This window comes from Stegodyphus dumicola, chromosome 5 (assembly GCF_044657685.1).
Source record: "Stegodyphus dumicola isolate Sdum_Otavi_A_Nest chromosome 5, ASM4465768v1".
Classification (NCBI taxonomy): domain Eukaryota; kingdom Metazoa; phylum Arthropoda; class Arachnida; order Araneae; family Eresidae; genus Stegodyphus; species Stegodyphus dumicola.
Window position 1 is genome coordinate 96191188 of NC_140772.1, and position 22485 is coordinate 96213672.

Genomic DNA, 22485 nt, shown 5'->3' on the forward strand with positions numbered 1-22485 from the left:
GAAGAACTACAAGAAAATTTAACATTCATATATGAAATGAACGTATGAAGTACAGTTGCATCGACATCAATATTACTATTGCACTACGTGTTTAAACGTATTGAACAATGAGATACTTTTAAGTGCTCAGATCTTTGTCAATGAATAATTTTTTATGATTGATTGATAGCATGCACGTTTTTACTGTTAAAGTGATATTTAACAACAGGAAAGGGGTTAATCTGGCAAGCTGACATTGCATTAGCTAACATTCTCAGTGTTACTCTGGAAAAATATTTTAGCATATTTTTAATAGTTCAGTTTCTATATTGACCAGCTTGATGTTTTTATTTAGACGAATTTTAATTGCTACCTTAGGAACTAGTCCTGTGCATGTAAACGCAGAGTCCATTTGGAACAAATGTTATAGACAGCATCCCATCAGTCTTTTATATGGTGGTAATAAGTTTTTTTTTCTTTCTGCTATTAAGACTGGACGTAAAAAAGCCACAAAAACGCCCGTGCAGCTAATCCGTTCGCCTAGATTCGAAGCTGTGTCAAACTACCAATATTCCGCGACTTTACCGCTAGAGTGCTGGCGGGCGAATAGTTTTGTGAATGAGCATAATACCACATGCAGTAGCAAAATTTATTAAAATTATTTACCTTTTCTTTAAAAGCAAAAGTTTTAGGACAATTTAAATCTTTTTAGCCACCCCATTCAGTGTTTTCTTATGACTGATATTGCTAGCGATGGAACATTTGAATCGTCGAATCAGCTTTGGGAACGATTCGAGATTTGAAAATTCGAATATTCCTACATTTTTCTCCATTCTAATTTTTCGAATCCTAGTTAAAAAGCCATTGTAATAAGGTCGCATAGATGTGCTTTGTCTGGTCTTCCAGGAAAACCGAATTCCGAATGCAATGGTACCTCTTTCACACCATCAAGAAATCCTCCTTAAACGAGCTCCCTTTGTTAATGATTCCGGTTTCGTCCTCGAAGATCACTCCAGCGGTTCAAGAGATAAGATAATTCTTCCATCGTTTTTGTGTTTTGGTTTTTGCATGTGGTTTATTCTGAATTGAATATAGGATGAATTTTAAACGTAATGTTTTATTTTGTTTTACTTTGCATCATTACCACTACTTGTTGCTACTCCCAGGACGCAGCTGGTTTACATTTTCAACTGCGTATTACTTTATTAATATCTATATAATCGACTCTCTTTATAACGACTTTCTGGTGACCAACGAAAAGGAAGTGTAATTGCAAATGCCTGTTTTAATCAAGGGACAATAAGTTTATTAAAATAGTCGAGATTTTCTTATAGTATCCTATTAATGCGAGTCGATTCTTGTACAAACTGTGCTGTTATAATGATAAAGTATAAAAATTTAACCCTTTTTAATAAGGGAATGAAAAGATTTTAAGTTATGTTTTATATTGCTTACATAGATGAATAACATACTTTCATGTAAGATATTTATAATTACTTTCGCCGCACAGCTTTCTTTGCAGCCGGATCTAATAAGGCTACGATAACGTAAATTAGACCATAGGTTCATTTAGATCATGAGAAAGATATATATGAAGAAATACAAAGAGTTCACATTTTTGGTACGAAATTGCATTATTCAGCAAACATTTTATTCAAAATAGAAAATTTTGTTATTCTATGCATATAAAAAATACTCTTTTACGTGTAAAACAAAATCGGTTATAAATAATAATCTAGCTTGGTTCTTGATCTTCTGAGCTTCTAAAGAGAGTAATTGAAAATTACTTAGCTTTTAATTCTTTATTGACACATTATGACGAAGGACAATGCACTTGACAAGACAAATCTTACGTATCTAGCTACATTCAACTACATTCTAAAGATAAAAGTAAACAAATCAGTTTTAAATTCAAGGGCTTCCTAACGCCCCCTATCGGCGAGTTTGCAACAACGTGAAAAGAGAATTAGCTATACTAGAAATTTTTTTTCTTTTGACCAGGACTAAAACGTACTCCACTCAAGTTACTTTATAAGAAGGCGGGCAGTAATGGATAAGTGCATCACAGGAGCCTCGTCGTTTGAGCTAATTTAAAACTAGCCCATGATAAGACCTTGATTAAGAAGGAGAACAAATAACTTATAGAACTGTGGACTTTTGTACACTAGAAAGAAGAGATAGTTGATTCAGAGAATAGTTGTCGAAAAAACTGGTTGTAACTACGGTTGACAAAGTTTGTTCTCCTCAGTATTCAACAGCAAATAAACGTAACGAATTCAGAATAAAAATAACAAAGCATTCAAGTAATACGTAACACATGAGTTGTAAATATCCTCCTGTGAAAAGTACTGTAATCAATTCTGCATCGATACCGTATACCCTATACAATTATTTACTGAAATGGTTCAAGGTTTGAACCTAGAAGATGCACAAAAGGACTCAGATTTTTTTTACCGATTTATCGGGTTTATGGTTCTTGAGCAAATTCGGCCCTGGAACGTTCTATGGGCAGATGAGATGTATTTCATCTTTAGAAGGTACAATATGTCGCGAGCTGATGAGGTGCATGAAAAAACTAAAACTATAAGATTGTTGTATTCTGATTATATGTCTATGTGGTACGAATTCACTGCCGATTTTGTTCAGAGAGGCTGATGCTACTTTAATGAAATACAGCTAAAGGTTCTTAAGTTGTTTAATTAAAGATGACTATTACCGTAATATGTAAATACAACGTACTATCCCCTACCTCTCAAGAACGACTATGTTTACAGCCAACTACTTTCATGCTAGATGGAGTGACATTTCATGTTAGCTGTAATAACATACAATTTATATATATATGTTATGCCATGATATACATATTTAAAATCAAATAAACTTCTAATTAATGACATTCCATTTTTGCTCCTTTGTTTTCTTGTTACATTTTACGAACTCAGCATGAAGTATGAATATAAAAACAGTTAAGCATAAAAAGCAATAACCAATTTTCTCGTTATTGTTATGATGTTAATAAGCACACAGTAACCATAATCAATGTGCATATACATAAATCAACTCAGTAAAATATAAAGAAAATATCTCAAATATAATTCAGAATTCAACCTTCAATTTATAACCACTTCAAAATCAAAGGGAAAAAAACACTTGAAAATCTTTTAGCATTCACTACTGAATTCCCTACTTCAGTCTCATATATTCTGTACGAAAATTGGAAGCTTCAGGGTTTAAAAGAAAACGACAAATTCTTGAAACTGCGAAATCGAAATGAAGAAGAAAAAAGTTAAAACATAGTAAGATTTTCTTTTGGGATTCTGTTAAATTCATATTACCTATGACAGTTTAAGGTCTTGAGAAAGCAGAATTCATAATTTCTTATACGACCCCCATAGGTCTTTCACTGATTGGCGAAGCGGAAACTAAAGCTCTCATGTAGAGATTTTTGAAAAAGTTGATTTTCGACGGAGACGTTTTCGGAACACACTTGAATGGACACGATTCAAAGTTTTCAATCGAATTTGCGGCGGAGTCAATTCGAATCTTGATACATATATTTTTATATATCTCTAGAAACCAGACGATATATTTATTTTTTCCATGCTAGTAAAACAATCCAACAACCTCGAGTAATTTATCCCTGAAAAAGAGTCTTTATTTTTAGCACTGAACTAGCGATGTCAGCTGCTATTGATAACAAATAAATGTTTTTTCATTGATATATTGGGATTTACATTACAATAATTCCTCTTTTACTTTCAAGATTAGTCACAGGTCAGTGCTCTACTTATTCATGACAACCCTTTTACCTATTCGTCCAACAACGTCTTCATGTTACCACATTAGTTGAGAATAATTTCTGTACTGTTTGTACACCAGGACATAAAAACATTTATTTTTTATCTCATTAATAACAATGTGATCTGTCGCAACATTGAACTTTACAATCAACAAGATCTGTAACAGCATATTAATTAACTAAGGGATCCATTTCTGTCATGAATATTCTGCCAATGAATGTAACTGCAAAAGCATACTTCTAAAATCTAATTTCATATTAGGGAGAATGAAAACGTTCGATGTGCGCGTTTGGGCAATATTTTCAGAATTCCACCCCTTGGTCTCATCTTTTGCCCAGGGAGGCAGTGCTTCTTACTTACGAAGGGTAGTGTTGAAACTCTCGGCATTGAAAGTGCCAAGCAATTCACATCACGTGATTAACGCATGCGCGTCTCCTCGAACCCAGAATTTTTATAGAACTACTAGTAATGAATGCTGAAATGAACGATGTAGCCGATGACTTCTCTTCTGTGTGGTGTATATAATTAGTTAGTAATGTGTAGTAAATTAGAATACATTACTATTCTAGAACTGCCTTTGATGAGTAGATTGTGTTCAATTAATAAAAATAAATAAATAATAGTTTCTTTTGGATTAAAAAAAGAAAGAATATATTCTGTCAGGTCAATATTTTTACCTTTATTCTGTCATGATCGGTGATAGCGTTATAATAGCTTTTCTTCGATTTTGAAACAGGTAGGAAGGAGGAGAGATGTTCGTGAGAACAGACAGGCTGACTCACTGGCTTTTTTGATGGATATGATCAAAGACTAAGTTCGTGTTTGCTTCGATTTACTATGTTACAGTTCATAATTATGAAAATATTTCATTAATGTAATATGCTAATGTATAAAACTGAACTATTTTATGCATGCATCTTACATAATCATTTCCCTGAAATAGCTCGAAGTTTGCGCAAAGGTAGGCAATACAGTGATCTACCAAACCTGTGACTAAACATCCTGAGATAATCCGCTAAAGTAGACAAACAGAACTGGAACTATTTCAAATATCGATGATTTTTTTAATAATTAACGTAAATGCTACTCATGTTTTCTGTCTGTCGTCACTTTTTTCTTGTCACAAGACACAGAAAAAATACAACAATTTTAATCATAATTCTACTAAAATTACGTATCTAAATACAAAATTCGTAGCAATACGCTGTTGTGCTTCTTTCAGCCTTTTGTGATTTTACTGTTGAATTGTATATGGCGTAGAGGCGAAGGAAATAGTGTCTAATAATAAAGCTAAAACGATAAAAAGAAATGAGTTAACAGGACTGAGTGCAACATCAGACTGATAGACCAGGATCTCCGCGATAGTGGTACAAAAAAAATCTTAACTAACCCTTCTGGGCGACCGTTAAAATCTGAAACCTTTCAGATTATTTTAGGTCTTTTTTTTATTATTGAGCTCAAAATGGCAATTAGTTTCGAAACATTATTTTGCTTTGCTTCACTTTGAATGTCGTCCACTATAAATGCGTTGATTCACCTTTTTATTTAAATTGTTTACCATGAAATATATCAATCAGATATAATCAAATGCGTGTTATACCTAGATTAAATTCCCACACACATACATATATATATATATATAAAATAATTCTATAATTTACTTTATGCAGAAGGTATATAACGAACCCATGTCAGTCTAAATGTGCATTTGTCTAGTATCCCATAAAATGGTTTGCTATTCTACCTAGGCTACCTCAATTGATAAATCATACTAAACTTCAAAAGAACCTTTGTAACTGATATTATTTTTAATGTAATTTTTTATGATATTTAGGTTTATATGAGTATTGTGTGCTCACCAATGAATGAATGTTTTCAGTATATTAAAATTGCCTCCGCTGAAATGAAAAGTTTATTTTTATTTAATATATATTTTTTTTAAAATTTACCATAATTTTCTATGTATAAATCCTGTGCATATTCCATAATGTTTGTTTCATGTGTAATAATTATATTTCTGTGTATTTCATTAGTTCATTATTTTCTCAATTCTAACTTCATTATTATGCTCAACATGTAGTACATATGCTTTTACATGTACATATGCTTTAGAATTGTGCGAATGATATTTGTAATTTTTAAATAGCAAGAGAAGGTCTGGAGATATATCCTACTACTTATACTTGGCCTTCATGAGATATTCTGCCTGAGACCGTAACATTCGAAGATTTGTCACTATAATTGTGGACATTTTGGAAACTTATAGAAGTTTTAAACAATGTTGGCAAAATAAGATATTCATTCTTGATAAAATGTATACAAACAGTACTCAAAACCACGCAATCTATGGAACACGTTTTTTGTAGATATCTCTCACGTACTTAAGGATTTCAGTCATTGCTCAATGAACGAGATTGTAATTGTATTGTTTCTCTTGAATTTTGAAGTTGTGAAAGTTTGATGGTTGTTCCCATGCTTTCAAATCATTTACTGTGATAAAAATTTCCCTGTTAAGAAAATTTGAAAGGATATCTTTCCGCTGTTTCAGAACTATCATTTGCAATTTCCCCTCATAAATAAAAACGGTTTCTACTCAGAATTGTATCCAGTTTGCTTAATTAGGCGATACACATGTCTTGCGAATAAGCAATAGCTAAAATGTTATTTTAGATTGGGTATTGGAATATGGGAAAGCCATTTTGTGATATTGATGTTGAATTTAACTAAAAATGTGGTTTAATAACATGTTATTTAATACATAAAGGTAACACACAAAACATTAAAAAAAAAAAAAAACGCTCCCGTGGTTGTAATATAAAGTCTGAAAGCTTTCAGCTTTTTTTGTTATCCCCCCCAAAAGAAAATTGCTGAGTGTTTGTAAAATGAATGCGCAGATTATAAATGTATTTATTCCTAATCTTATATAAAGCGTGACCACAGCTTGTTTTATGAATGGCATTCATGGCAATTTTGAGAAATTATTATATTGTTTCCAAATTAAGGGTGCCAATTTAGTTTTTCCTTACCTCACTGAGAAATTTCCCATTTATAAACATAATTACATGATGATGATGATCTTATTTATTTTACCAGATTTTACCTATGGATTTTTCCTTACATATGTTTAGCTGAAAAATCATATTAACAGATGCTGTATAGAGTTAGAAAAGTATAGTACTTACATGCTCAGTAAATATTTGCACATTTGCTTTATTTAAAAGGATAAATACAGAATAAAAAGTCTATAAAGAATAAAAGATCATAAAATCTGAATGTTATTTAACCTTTTGCATGTAAGGGAAACATTTTAGTTTCTTTCATAAGTAAAACATTAAAAAAATGCAAACAATAAACACTTGAATATAATTATAAAATGTTCATACTAGTTGAATAAATGTGAGAGAAAATATATAGCATGCAAAGTTAATTTGTTTCTTTGAGGAGATTAACACTGGACTATAACAAAGCACACAGCTTTAAAACCTATTAATCTTTTCATTTATCCTCAAGTATAACTCAGACGTTTTATTGAGTATTAATGAAAAAACTGCAAAAAAATTCTAGAAATTTAAGAAACGAAAGTACCGTTTAACGTATGTTTGCTTCACGTAATTGCTTTTAATGAAAGTTGCTTTTTCATTTGTAATGAACGTTAACTGAGAATGAAATTAACTCTTCCAATGAAGTCATAGTAAAATTTAGCTAAAGAAAGACACTAATAATAAAATAAAAAGGAAACAAAATCCTGGAAAGAGATTTTACCGTTTTAAAATATTTAATTTGTCTATATTTTCATTAAATAAGTTTAAAAGCAAAATTATATTTTCGTAAATGAGAAGAGAAATGGTAAGACAGAAGCACTTTTTCCTCTGTAAAATTTCCTTATCTGCGTACTCTCTCCTATTATTAAAGAACTATGATTACTTCATTTATGAAAATTTCCAAGAAGATTTCTGTTACTAATGAATAATTAATCATACAAAGGAAATAATTTTACATTGAGATTTGGAAACTGATGATTTATAAATTAATCACCTAGCATTTCCGTGCAAACAATTGCTACTCTTTCGATAAGTGCTTGAGAACTGTAAATGTTATCAGTCATAAATGACACCAGGGTAATAGAAACTTTAAAATGTTTCTAAATGCTTAGAAAACTGCACATATATGTAACAAAATCGATACAGAATTTGAGTTTTTAATACAGTACACATATTAACCATTAGAACATGTGCGCTATAAGGACAGAGAAATTTAAGAGCTATTGAAACTTTTATTTATTTATCTGTAATATTTCAATGATATCTAAAGAAACGAATGAGAAACTCGATTCTCATACTTCGAAATCACCCTCCTCCCTCCACACACATGGCAAAAAAATCTTTTATCTTTATCTACAGCACCGAATCTTTGACTCTAGTATAAATGTGTGCCTAGGAAATTTAAGAATTGTCAGCTGCAATTGAAATTTACGAAATTTAACTATTTTTTTTAACTCGAAAATTATATCCTACAAGATATAAATGGCAGTCTTAATTCTGTAAATTAAATGTTCAAGTTTCAAATAGAGAAAAATAAAATTTGTCAACAACTCAAGAGACTTCCAGAAGAAGAAGAATTTAATAACATTTTATATACAGTTATTAAATTATTCAAAGCCTTCTACACATTCGAAATTACTCATTCTGAACCATTTCTCAAGTCTCTGCATTGCTCATAAATTGTTCGAAAACAATATTCGAATCCAGCACTGAATTTGAAATATAGAACACAAGCTTTGCAAATATTACTCGTCGGCGCCTGCACATGTAGCTTCCAAAGAATTATTAAACACGACAGCTTCCCAAAATTCATAAATTTATCTCAGTACTCACTGGCTTTAGGGAGTCCAAATTTATGTCTGCAGCTACTCAAAACGATTGAATGCATCCGTAAAGAGTGGCGTTGGAAGCTTATTCCCTAAACGACTGCCAATTCTTTACCCGAAGCTTGCAAATTAAAACTGGTGTATGATTTTAATTAAACAGGTAAAGCTTTTATAATGTAACAAGTATTGATTTTTAGCAATTGATTGTTTTCGGTGAAGATTAAAGATGAATTAAATAAAGTAACACAGAAGTGACTGTTTGATGTGTGATCAGATTATAAAGAAATTGTTTTAATAATCAATTATACACATATTATGAAGTTTATCTAAATTCATTAGAGTTAGCTTTTATGAAGTTGTTATTTAGAATATTAATAAATTTTGCAGGTGAATGCTGATTATTAACTGATAAACAAGGATTTCGATACACGCAGCTATCAGAAAATTATGATTCTGGATTTTAAATGCAAATTTGCCGCTCGTGAATTAAATCAATGGTTGGATTTTTGTCCAATAATTACAAATAAAAAATCGTAATCTGTATGCATAAAGAAAATATCTATTTTTTTAATACAAATCTACAATTGTTTTCCAATTTTGATGAAATTTGGCACACTTGACTTTCAAAACAAGACGAATACCAATGTCTACAACACGATTTCGGAAAACAATCTTACTGGGTCCATACTCTTTATATATAGAGATTTTTTGTGAGTTTAATGAACTTTTGATTACACACTTGGCGATTTAATAGTTTTATGTTACCATTCCGCAACGCATAAGAAAATGGTATTTTAAATTTCATCAGAAAACTCAGAACACAAAAGAAGTATGTTGCTTATCACCAGAACTCAAGCTATTTCTATTCATCTTCGAATTGAATAAGCATTCTGAACGATTCGAAAGAAATGCGTTGGCACTCCCCGAGTTAAAATAATTTTACCTTATACGTGGCAGTGTGTTGTCGTTCAGGAAAGCGTAAGAAATTTAATTTTCCTTTCAAATTTGTCTGTTTTTAATTAACAAACTAAGTAATTTAAAAGCAATTAATATAGATAATAGTAACTAGCCAGGTACATTAAAACAGTTATATTTGCTGTTACATATCGTATCTGTTTTACATTTACTAGTATTTGTCTTCTCTATATATTACATTAGTAGTTTTATGTTTACTGATCCGCATTCGATCTCAGTGTCACATTGCTGACATATATCTTACAAGCAATTCTTTTACTTATGTGCCTGTGTTACTTTTACGGATATGCCTGTGTAACTCTTATTGATTTCTAATAATTAAGAAGATGAGGTATTAACATGTGTTACTTTTACGGATGTGCCTGTGTAACTCTTATCTATTTTTAATAATTAAGAGAATGAGGTATTAACATGTGTTACTTTTTGCTAATCTACAATTTCGTTTATTTGTATTCCCTATAGCTTTAACTTTTTGAAAACCGAAGTTTTCGCTAACCTGTATGAATAAAATACCGAACCGCCCGAAAAGGTTTTCGAGAGTCACAGCAATTTCCTCCCCTCCCCATTTATTAACGCACAAAGAAGAGTGAAGATTTCAAATGTCATCTAGTCTACTTCCTAACAAATAAAGATAAGAAAAAACAAATAAATCCTTTTAGGACTTTTGGGGCTTTATGGTCGAGGTTAATTAACATTTCTATTAAGATGTTTTCCTTCATACTTTGATGATCACAATAAAAGTGGAAATTTCCAATCGCACTAAAATTATCTTCTATTCTTGTCGTAATTCAAGACAAAATGTGAGATAGCAACACAAGGCACACACCTGCATTAAACCCCTGCCAACATGAGCAAATCTCATACCTACAAAGTCGCAGCTTCAGGGTGGGGCAGTTAAAAAATTTAGAATTTTGCAATTATGTTTTGCTCAATTTGAATTCAAATTTGTAATATTTCATTCTTATATTTCTCAGAAAAAATCCAGACATTCATATATGTCGTTTAGTGTTTAAACAAAGGTGAAAATTCACAGAGAAGAAAGGGTAAAGTAAAAATATATTATTTTGGTTTCGGCTAGCTGCTGATGTTGTACTTACGTTATGGCGATAGAATAGGATAAGCAAAGAGGTAAGAAAGTAGGAAGCAGATAAGCAGATGCTTAATTAGGACGATAGATTTACCGCAGTGAATCCACTAATGGAACCAAATTCTGCAATGGAAAAATTGCAAAACTTAAAGCAACAAATTTGTGCTTAAGATAAGGTGTACATCTCAAAATATTTTTATTCAATTTTGATATAAATGTTTTAAAATTTCTACCAATAATATAACAACATGAGTTATAAATTCCTTTCGCTTAAAAAAAAATTCTGTAAAATATTAAATTATTTAAAAATTTTATCGGGGTGAATACCTCTTAATAAGCAGTCTATCACTATTAATTTTTTACTGATTCTTTTAATTTTTATACCAAATTTTTTATGTAAATTTATTCAGTGCTTTAAAGAAAAAAAAAACGCAAAAGAAAAAAAAAAAGGGGGAAGAAAGAAAGAAAAGCAGCTAAAACAAATCTCGATAATGATACTAAATGTTTAAAAAACTTATGAAAGCTTTCAGAAATTTCTGTTTTTGATCGTAATTTTTTAAATAATCAAAATGTCAATACATTTAAGAAAAATTTTGAATAGTTCTTTCGTTAGGTTATTGGAGTTATGGCGAACTTCAGTATGAAATGGAGTGCAATATTTTAAATAAATTTTAAAAGAAAATCCAAATTATTAAAAAATTTAGTTCTCAGTTAAATTTATTTTTAATAGCCCTACTTTTATACGACTTAATTTCAGTTTGTTTACACTGATCTTATTTTCTCTTTTTTAAGTTTCTTATAAATTAACCATTTGTTATTTTGAATAGATCTCAGTGCTTTGTCACTTTCATACCTAGAAAAATACTTTAAGACACTATTTCGAATCCAAAACTGATAAAAAAAAAAGCAGAAGAGCGAAAAGCGCTATTAAACAGCTTAGATTAGGTTATTTGAACTCGGTAAGTACCCGTGTATTATCTATCTAAGGGAATGTGTGCCTTCGTGGAGGATCTTTAAGGGCAAATAACTCCTATTCATTCTTTACAGGGGAAATTAACAAAAATGCCCAAGTAACAAGCCCATTCACTAGCATTTCAAACCGGTTCGACCTGCCAGCGTTCAGGATTTTTTTCGCTCGGTCCTGGTGAATAACGCGGAAATCTTGTTTTGCAACTTCTAATAAGAATTATAAGAAATTCAAACAATTAATTCAAATTTCAGTTAAATTATTAAAAAAATGAATGATTCTGAGTAAAATTTTAAAATTAAATTTTGTTCAGTGACACGATTTTTCAACATTATACCGATAGGAAAATTGAAAAAGAAACACTAGTTTATCTCCGTTCATTTCAAAGACATTAAAGCTCACCAGCGCCGAGCTATAAATTCGCTGGTAGTTCGGTTAGGGATTCGAATCCCGGCGAACAGGCTGACCAGGGTTTTCCAGGTTTTCCATGGGGTTTTCCAGGTTTTAACCATGTGTAACGTGTATACCAGCCAGTTTTCCTTAGAACGTCCACCACGAAGGCATACATCCCATTAGCGTAATAGCTTATTTTACCTGAATTACTCAATTTCTTCTTTAACATTTCTAGTCGTTATGAATTGAGAGGCAAACGTCATGAAGAAGCTTTTTATCATTATGGATAGTTTTAAAGTCACGTCCATTTTTAAGAGAGTTTACAGCCTAAAAATTTATATTTTACAAATACTTTTTTTGAGAGAGGAAACATAAGAAATCAATTGTGCCATCTCCAAGATTCCAACTTCGAACGTAGACTTCCAATGTTTGTTAGTTGGACATGAATACCGCTTGCACTAGGACAGCACGCTTGGGGGGAATGTAATGATTGTGTAAAATTTTCTATTAGGGAATGTACGCAAGGAATTGTAGTGATTAAAATTATAATGATTTCTCAAAGGAATCGACATGGTTTCTTCACTTGAGGTCTACACGCTGTACACAGTAAAAAATTATAAAAATTCTATAGCTTATTCCACTGCGTAGCTTTTAATTTCAAGCTGTTAATTTGAGACAAGTCTTTCAATTACCTAATCATATTCATCTTCAATTTATTCTCTCGTATCTTTAAAAACAATAACTCACAGCTGTCATGTTTTAAAATCATTTGAAAATATAAAAGAACGCAGCTGAAAATCTTGCATTCTGAATGCTTAAAAACTTACACGCCTTCATCTTTTCAAGTTTCAAATAAGCAATCCTGAAAATGCTAAGGGCCATAAAAACACCCGTAAGTGTGACTTACCAGTTACAATGAGCCTGCCGGATGATGAGCTTTCGACCACTTCTCCCGTTAACCTGTTTCGTGTTTGACATTTGTAATTCCTATAGGAAAAGCTTGCATCCACATTTCTTATATGAAGGATTCCCCAAGGAAATGTTAAATACCGACTACCTGAAAAAAATTAAAATAAGTATATAAATATGGTAACTTAAAGAATTATAGTATCAAAATAATTAATTAAAAAAATTCTATTAGATGATAACAAATTCTACAGGATATTATTACCCATAACATTACATAGCAGAACATTACGTACTATCTGATAGCCGAGCAATTTTGTGATACAACATTTAAGAAATGAGCTTTCCTTCATGATTTTGAAGTCAACAAGTAGAAAATTTTAATATAAACTTAAAAATTACAGATTTTAACAAATTATTCTCTCAAAAATAATATTTTAATATTCGCTGCTACAAATCACTTAGTTAAATAGTGTTTATCTCAGAAGGACATGAAGTAAAATGTCGTGAAACCTGAAAATTCGACGCTTTTCAGTCTTGAAATACCTGAAGGAAAGCTTCTGGAGATTTCAAATGCAAGTGTCCTATGATAATCTAGGAACTGCGACAGATAGTTTTAAACTCGAATAATGAAATACACTTTGGTACAATTTTGCCTCACAAGAAGCACTGTCATTGTGTTCGTTGAAATGATGTCGAAACTAAATTTAAAAGCTAAAATTTTGTCCCGTATTATTAATATTTTCTTTGTCATCAATTAGATGTAATTTTAGTGAGCTTGCAAGGATCCTAAGTTTTACTAACGTTTATTTTATTTTAAAACTGTAGTATCACTTCTTATTTTCTACTTCCGGCCAGAATTCAATGCTTTAACTTGTTTATGCAAATTGTCTTGCTAACGCCCAAGTACTTAAGTGGTGGCTTTTTGCCAAGCGAGAGAGAGAGAAGGAGTTTTAGGAAGCAAGCCGCTTGTCACTGTAGTTTTACGAGTTTCCACTCGGTTGCTGGTTGCCTTTAAGGCCAGAGGTTTAGCCCTCTTGATAATTGCAAACGTTTTGTAGTTTAAGCAGCTCTGCGTACTACATACGTACCTTTTTTAAATAAAGGCCAGTCTTAGTGCAAGGCATTTGTATACTAATTCAAAGTTAGCTTTTAGTTAGAGTCTTAGTTAGTAGTTTTTATATTCTTACGTTCAGACCACAAGTGGTTGTTCTTTGCATTCCGAAGTTCGGAAGATCCTGTAAAAGATTGAAAATAAAGGGTTTCGTATACCCTTCCTGCTTGTGTTGTCTACTTCACACCTTCCTGAACATAGCTTGAGTAAGCTCCCTGTTCCTATTCAGGATCATTCATGTTTCCAAAGCAAATCAAAAGAAACACAAGTCCTGACAAGCTGACTGTAATTTTCGTTAAGTATAAGTCGCATTTGACATCTGTATTTAACTGCATTTAAAAATTTCAGAGTACTGAGCTAACTTCAAACCCTTTTTTATTCTTTCTCAAAAGCATGTTATATGTACATTAATAATATGTAAATAATTAATGATAATTAGATAACCCCCTCCTTTTTTACAAAGCTATCGTTTTATGCTAGCTCTTTCGCCTTTTTTCATTAACGGACGTCCATCTAAACATTCCTCATAAATTGATTAATATATTATATGAGATCCGAAAACAATTGAAAATTGATATATTTTGATTTACAAATACGGATTAAGAGAAAAAATACAGCTGAAATCTTGTTACTATTTTGACTACATGAAAAAAACTTTGATCATATAGATCGCACGCAGGCATTGTCCATTTCTAAGGCCTGAAACTGTGGTCACTTTATTATGGAGGCACCTAATAAGTGACCACTATTGCCTCTTATGAAGGCATTTACCTCATGCCTTCTTTGGGTGTCGAACCTTTGGGGCCCTTTAAGGCAGTTAGAATCACTAACCGCTTTGTCGTCTGGGCGGCAACTAGCGCGTCTTACAATTTATGTAAAAAGGGACTTTTTAATTGATCAGTTATGAACTAAAGTGCATTAGAAACCAAACTTTGAACTAAAGTGCATTAGAAAAGCTTAACATAAATGAAAGAGCAACATTGAAGCTTGGAATATTAAACTGAGTTTTCTTCTTCACGCGGGAAATGAAAACGGATAAAAAGAAACGTGTTTATGTGAGAGTGTAAAAGGATAAAAAAACCGGATCATTTGGCAAGAAAAAGGGACTTTAAAGCTGTAGGGTGTGTTTCTGAGGTCAGGTATGTCAAAATTGTAACACGTAGGCTGTTTCGATCAGGTGGTAGTGTTGAACATGCTTCATGAACTCACGCTCTCTTTTCAGCACACCTTGCAAGGGAAGATTTAAAATTTGGAATGAATGCGGTGAAAACAAGTTGTTCCATATGATGTTAAATGAAAATAAATCTATTTGTGTAAAATCTTTCAAAGCTAAGTGAATATGTTGTATTAGACTTGCTCTAAACTATTTTTATGCCAAAGGTCTGGAAGGAGACAGGAAAAAGAAGAATGCTGCGTATGTAATGGAAAAGCTACGGTATTTATTCTGTAAAAACTAGTTCAGAAATTTTAAGACTTAAAATTTGTGAAGGTTGACTGAGGGTTAGAGTTAGAATTTAATTACCTTTATCAAGGTCATTAAAGACATTTTAGTGGCGATAGTTAAACTCTGGCTGAGAAAACTGTAGGGTTTCTATTAATAATTTTTCAACGTTTCCTATTTTTCCTTATTTCCCTTGCGTTTCCTCGCCTCTAGGTATTAAATGAGTGTACGAGAGTGGATTTAAATTGAAGTAGCGAAAAGATTAGTCAGAACGTGTTTTCGTTATTGAGTGCGCACGCTGCTACTGCTATCAGCTGTTTGAATTTTGAATCTCGGCTTAGCAGTCTTGCCACCGAAATTAGTATCTCGCCGGTGTAGGTTTTACCTACTAGGTTAAATTAATTTGTGTAGCTTTGCGCTAGTAGTTAGCTTTAAATACAGTTTGCTACATTATCTTTAAGTTTCTCACCACAATGGCTGGTAAAATGGTAAACACGTTTGTCCTGCTGTCTGTAAATAATTGTGTTAAATAAAAGGGTCTTTTAAGTCACTCCCCTGTTGTATTTATTTTCTAGTCTTTGCAAGAAGTAGCAACACAGACTTTCAAACAGATCTAGATGCAGTGTGTGTAAGCAAAGAGTGTGTAAGCAAAGAATATTAAACTCTACAAAGTCAGCGGATCATTTCGGACGAAACGTGTGGTATTGAGTTACTGTTAAAACAGCTTATACCAGTAATCTGAAACTCTAATTGCCCCTGGGACGCATGTACGGTCTTAAAACAGGTGATGTGCCAGAATTTTTTTATTAAAAAAATAAATAACAAAATAAGAAACATTTTAACTAAATTTTAAATTTCACTTATTAAGTATTTTTCAAAACATACATAAAAAGTAATAATAATATTGGAAAGAAAAATATGCAAACTTATATTTATTTGCTGTTTGAAATCAAAATTCTAGAACTTGAAAGAAATTTTTGTGGTTACGGTTTGTAAGTCAAATATATTAACAACTAAATATTAAATTTTCAGATTAACGTTTATTTAAATATTCATTATTTTCCTTTTTTTCATTTGTATGCATAATTTATTTTCAGAGTATCGTTAAATAGCTTTAACTTGTTTAATTAAACATTAAATAATTTACTTTAATTTAAACTGAAAGAAATTATAAAAACTTTCTTAAAGTTTAAGAGAAAATTTTCCAAGTATTACGAAACTCAAGAATAAATAATGACAACTTAATCTCCTTTTTTTATTTGTTAAATTTTCTTCGACGCACAAATAAAAATGCAAACATAAAAAGCAAATAGCTATAAACTTCTTTTATTTCTTCAATAAGAAATAAAAGATGTTTATAGCTATTACTTGATGACGTTTTGTTTTTGATAAAGTGTGTAGCTTTAAAGAGAAATTACTGGAAATTATCTTCATCACGCATTGTAGATGCTCATCGGTAAATATAATTTTTTCTTAATAATTTTCATCTGTGAATAAATACTGCTCACATGTAAACAAAGAGAACAAAGAGCCTGTTCTTAGTGCGAACTATAATTTTACTATAATTTAAAAGTAGGTGATGTTGCTCTGACAGAGAGTGATTCATACAGAATTCTCTGGTCTCCAACAAAAGTTGTTGAAATATATCCGGGAAAAGACGAGAACATTCGTGTTGTGCGATTAAAGACTTCAGGGAGTGAGATTAAAGAACTTCTCTTTTGGAAATTAGGTCCTATTCTACAGATATGAGTTCTGATGAAACTTTAAGTGTAGAACGTAAGAATAATTTAAGAAGAATCTGCCATCAGATAAAACAAAGTGGAAGAACTGTTAGACGACTGGCAAAGTTCAGAGAAACTTAACATTATTTTAAAGTACCTTATTGAGAGCTATCTAGTAAAATTCTAAATTGTGAATTCATGATTTATTGCTAGATTTGAATTTGATGTAAATATAATTATATATTTGTTTTCATTATGAGCTGTATAATCGGAAGGTCGGAATGTTACGTAAACCATCCAGTATTTTTATTTTTTCTGTATCAATAATTTAATTTTGGTATAACATTCTCGAATTGGAAACACGGAGAAAATGTTTTGATTCTAAAATTTGAAGTTTAGAATTTTTTTTAATGTATACGACGTTATGTAAGCCGATAATAATTAAACTCTCTTTTGGAGTAAAGCTAATATACTAGCATTTTTCACTACAAAAATGCTAATTCATGTTAGCGTTCAAGTAATAGGATGAATCTCAAAATAAGTTAAGGAAGAATTGAAAAGTCAGAATGCGAGTGTTTTTTATGTCACTAAAAATAGGAGAAATAAAAAAAAAGAAAAAGAGATAACAAACATTACTGTTTTCTTACCAACAAAAAATTCGCATCCCAGCAAAATAAAGCTTTTATCCCACTTAATATGGATAATATTATTCAGTTGCATTTCAGATTTATTATATAAAGTTCTGTGCAATAACCGCTTTATAAAACTGCAGACTCTGAGAAAAAACCCTCATACACGTCCCCTATCTTCCATTTTACTTTCTTGTACGAATTCAAACAACTGCTGTAATCACTAAAAATTCGCGAGTATCATATTTCAATGGAAATATAACTTTTGACAACTCCTGAATCTATTTTGACTCATTTTTGCGTGACATCTATTCGTATGGAGAAACTAGACGAGTGTTTCTCCCAAACGGATTGTAAAATGGATTGAAAATTGATTTTTTCGTGACGTCTGCACCTGCGTACATATGTATAAATATCTCATTATTAAAAAATAATTAATTGTAGAACGTTGAAGTTTTACATATGAGACTGCAGCAACATCTAATTTTCTTTTTAACTGAAAGCGTCTTTACCGAAAGTATATACATAACACTCACCTTCACTGGCTTAAAAGTCCTTATTTGGCCTTTTTTCGCAATTGTTGTTACATCATATACTTCTAATTACAGAAGTGTTTTAAATAAAGAAAATATTAATGTTTTGGCAATGTCAAATGACCAAAAAAATAATTTTGGACAGATAACCGAATACAACTTTTAATGCGGCCTCCCTGTGCCTATACTTATATTTTAGGAAGTTTTATACTCGTTATGAAAAAAAAAATACTAAGGTAAACTCCCGTAAGACAAAAATTGACCGGAATATTTAATTTCAAAATTTGCAGTTTTTGATATCGTTTTCAATTTACCTTGTGAGATCGGTTAATTTAGAATAATTCAAAGAAATAAGTTTAAATGAAGAGCATCAAATTTGATTCGCCGTGCAAGGAAGTCATGTGGTGTCCACATCAGATTTTTTAAAAGTGGCAGCTATCACTAATGCGAGCTATTAACCTACTAACATCAATAATTTTTAATTTAAATTTGTTTAAAATTTATTTCATATTTTTTATTTTCATGTTTCAGATTGTTATGCGCTATATAAATTAAAATTAAATTTATTCGTTAAAATCTAGGGTCAGATTTTATTTGGGAGGGGGGATTGGGGAAGGAAAAAAGAAGAGATTATAAAGAAAACTGGATTAAAGAGAACCTAAAAATATTCTTAAAAATTTTATTTCTGCTTTTAATTTCATAACTCTTAGGACTAAAAGAACACAATTTGTCATAGTTTTAAGTGCTATAAAAGTACTTGAATGCTTTTCTGAAAGTAGAAGCCCGAGGCAAGTGCTCCGTCTGCCCTTGCGGAACTCACATTCTGAATCTGCGCTTTTTCCAATAAATAAGTGGAGGGTTTTCGCATAATAATAAGATTATTACAACATTAAATAACACATTTTTATTCCTTCCCCATTATACATTTTAAAATAAGTGAATTCAACAGCATTTCTGCTGTCAAGCTCAATATATAATGGGAGTTTTTTCGTAACTAAGAAATTCCATTGACCTTTTTTTGTGACGGCTTTATTAGAATTAATATGATGATACATAAATTGTATAGGCATCGAGAAGAGAAATGATCTAAAGCAGCTGTTTTCAACCTTTTCACTGACACGTAACATCTAAACAAAAATTAAAAACCTTTAGTACCACCACTGCAATGTACTACTACCATCACCATTTTTCAACAAAGCTCAGATCACATAAATTAACGAGTGTTACAGAAAAAAATAAATCAGGCTGTTGGGGTTTTAATTGTTGAATTTAATAGTTGAAATTACTTTGCTTCTTTGCGTACCACCTATTTTTTTCTTAGCACCACCAGTGGTACGCAAGTACGCAGTTCTTATCCGTACCACCGGTTGAGAAACCCTGATCTAAAGGATAGAAATATACTATTTTTTGCTGCCTTCCGTCAGCCTAAGATATACCACCTTTGAGTTGACTAGCAGAAGTCTGCAAATATTTTGAAGCTTCAGTGACTTTGATGGAAATGCAAAACATTTCGAAGACATGTTGCATCTCATAGGACTTCAAAAGGTCATAAACATTTTGTTTTTCGCTTTCAATATATACTTAATCCAAAAAAATTTTTCCAATCGTTTTTTTAAGAATGCCATGCAGTTTTGTTTTCCAACAATTCAATTAAGAAATTATGAATTTTAATTTATAGTTTAGCAAAATAAATTAATCAAGTTCCTTATCACTTAAGAAATCTGTGAAATAAATGCAATAAATTAATTCAAGTCTTATCACTTTTATAAAATACATGAACAAATTTATTCACAACTCCTAGGGACTATAGTTTAGGGAGTATAAGGTTTTAATGCCCCCCGGGTTTTTTCTGGAGGTATGTAATATTTCTGAGAATACCTTCTGTTGAAAAGATTTAAGGAGAATTATGCTAGTGCGCGAAGCTTGCAATAATTCAGCATGGTTGTTACATAGAGTTAACATACTCCTATAGAAGACACACATGAATCCGGGACATACATGAATCCAACAGCAATCGAGACGAAGCACTTCGTGCAAAGGATTAAAAACGTCTTTGGAGCACTCGCTGCTGTTTCTCATTTTGAGAAAAACACTTAGTCTCTATGATCAGAAAGAGTCTTGTCATGATGGAAGTACACGAGTATGCAGATTTCTTATCTTCTGACCCCTCTATTTTCTCATATCGAGTCAACGTTTTCATATACTTCCAGCAATTCAGATGACGTGGCAGCAAGTTTATGACAGATGCTAGTCAATAACAAAAGAGAGTGCTTCCGGGAATAAGTAAAGCGCTTGACCAAACGCGTACGTTCTGATGAGTGTAACTTTGAATGGGATTAGGAATATATATATATATATATATATATATATATATATATATTTTTTTTTTAAAATTTGGAACAGAGCTACTCCCAAAGAATATCTGCGAACTCAAGATATCTACCTTCGAAAGCTAATTACGCTCTTTCCAATGATGCAATAAGTATATATAATAAACTGTGCATATATTGTAAGATTATAAAGCACAAATTATAGTAAACAACACTCGTAAATCTAGTTGCAAAAGTAGAAGACATTAGTTTTAAAATATGTTTGTGTATACATATAGTATATAACATGTAACTGAAATTTTAAATAACATTGCTTATTAAAACGGAATAATTAAATACAGATATAATCAAATAAAAAGTGTTACGTATTATGAAGAGGGGAAAGTAATACAATCAACGTTTTCTTAAAAACTTTCAATTAAATTGTTTCGTCCTATGATTTGTGCAAAAACAGTTCTAGCTTCTTTTCATTTCTTTGAAGTTTACCAAATAATATTTTATTAATTATCATAAACAAATACAATTTCTAATGTTAAAGCTTATCTCTAAAGTTAAGATAGTCTCTGATTTCATTGAAAATGTACAAACGATAGGAAGCATTACTCGTTTAAGTTTTTCTAGAAATGATGCTATATCGTGGGTATTTCAATCCTTTCTACTTTTTTTATATGCCATTTTTAAAATAAGTGCAGTTTCAGACAGAAATACGTGTTTTACATTAATAAGCGAAGAAATGAAACTTTCTACGATTTGAGGAGTTACATATATTTCTTATAATTTTACTTCCTTGGAAAAGATTTCTTCAACCATCTTAATGAAATAGAAGCAACTCTTATAATTGCGATGCCGAGACTGCAGTTTTCGGAAAATCGTTTCAAGAGTTCTGGATGGAAGAACAAAATGAGATTCTAGATAAATTAATTCAAGTATTTCGAGCTACAGTGTGGAAACAAGATCTGGGCACCGAATGTAACTAATCGTGCACCAATCTTCAAAATAAGCGAATCAGGTCTAATGGAATATTTTTGAATAAAGCGCATTAAAGAAAGTCTTTCAGTTTGAAAAATATATATATTGCAATTATAACAGATAGGTTTATACATTACTTTAGGAAATGTACTTAAAATTTATTATTAACCATCATTAATCTATTTCTGATTAATTTAATTAGATCAGAAAAATAGTGTTCTGTACTTTAAATATAAACACTGTACTTTAAATATACGCGCTTTGGATCTGGGCGTTTCGATTAATAAATGCATTTATTACTGAAACAAATTTGAAATGTCCTAAATGTCTAAGGTATTAATAGGAAATACCTTTAGATAGTTGTTTTAGTTTATTTGACTCAGCTAGGACTATCTATTTAAAAGAAGAGATAGTTTTGTGGAAGACTATCTAAGAAAAACTGGCTTCTATTCACGTTACACATGAAGAAAACCACGAAAACCAACTACGCAACAAGTCTGTCCTCCTGAGCTTGAATTCGGGTTGAACTACCAGCATTCAGTGGAAGGACTATAGAGAACATTTAAGTATCTAATAATTATAAGAAAATATTGTTGCTAAATGCCCAGTTGCGGCTAGATACGTAGCTTCCTTGCAAAGCGGACTTAGGGTTGCCAGAAAGTTGCAGGGAAAAGCAGGGTTGCCAAAAATTGTGGGAAATCGCCCATTTGGCGATATGTCATAGTGTGTGTGTGTGTATTTAATTACGGCAAAGCGCACTAGGGCTATCTGCCT

The 22485-nt window shown here is 31.4% G+C and overlaps 1 protein-coding gene across 3 annotated transcripts in view; it reads right to left on the bottom strand.

Moving 5' to 3' along the window:
• The window catches only part of LOC118197664 (cell adhesion molecule Dscam1-like), a 927954-nt gene that overhangs the window by 529869 nt on the left and 375600 nt on the right, over positions 1–22485 (bottom strand). For all 3 annotated transcript variants that reach the window (XM_085816877.1, XM_085816876.1, XM_085816875.1), the window contains exon 4: positions 12976–13125. In XM_085816877.1, coding sequence (XP_085673003.1) covers positions 12976–13125 — 150 coding nt within the window. The remainder of the gene's footprint in view (positions 1–12975; positions 13126–22485) is intronic.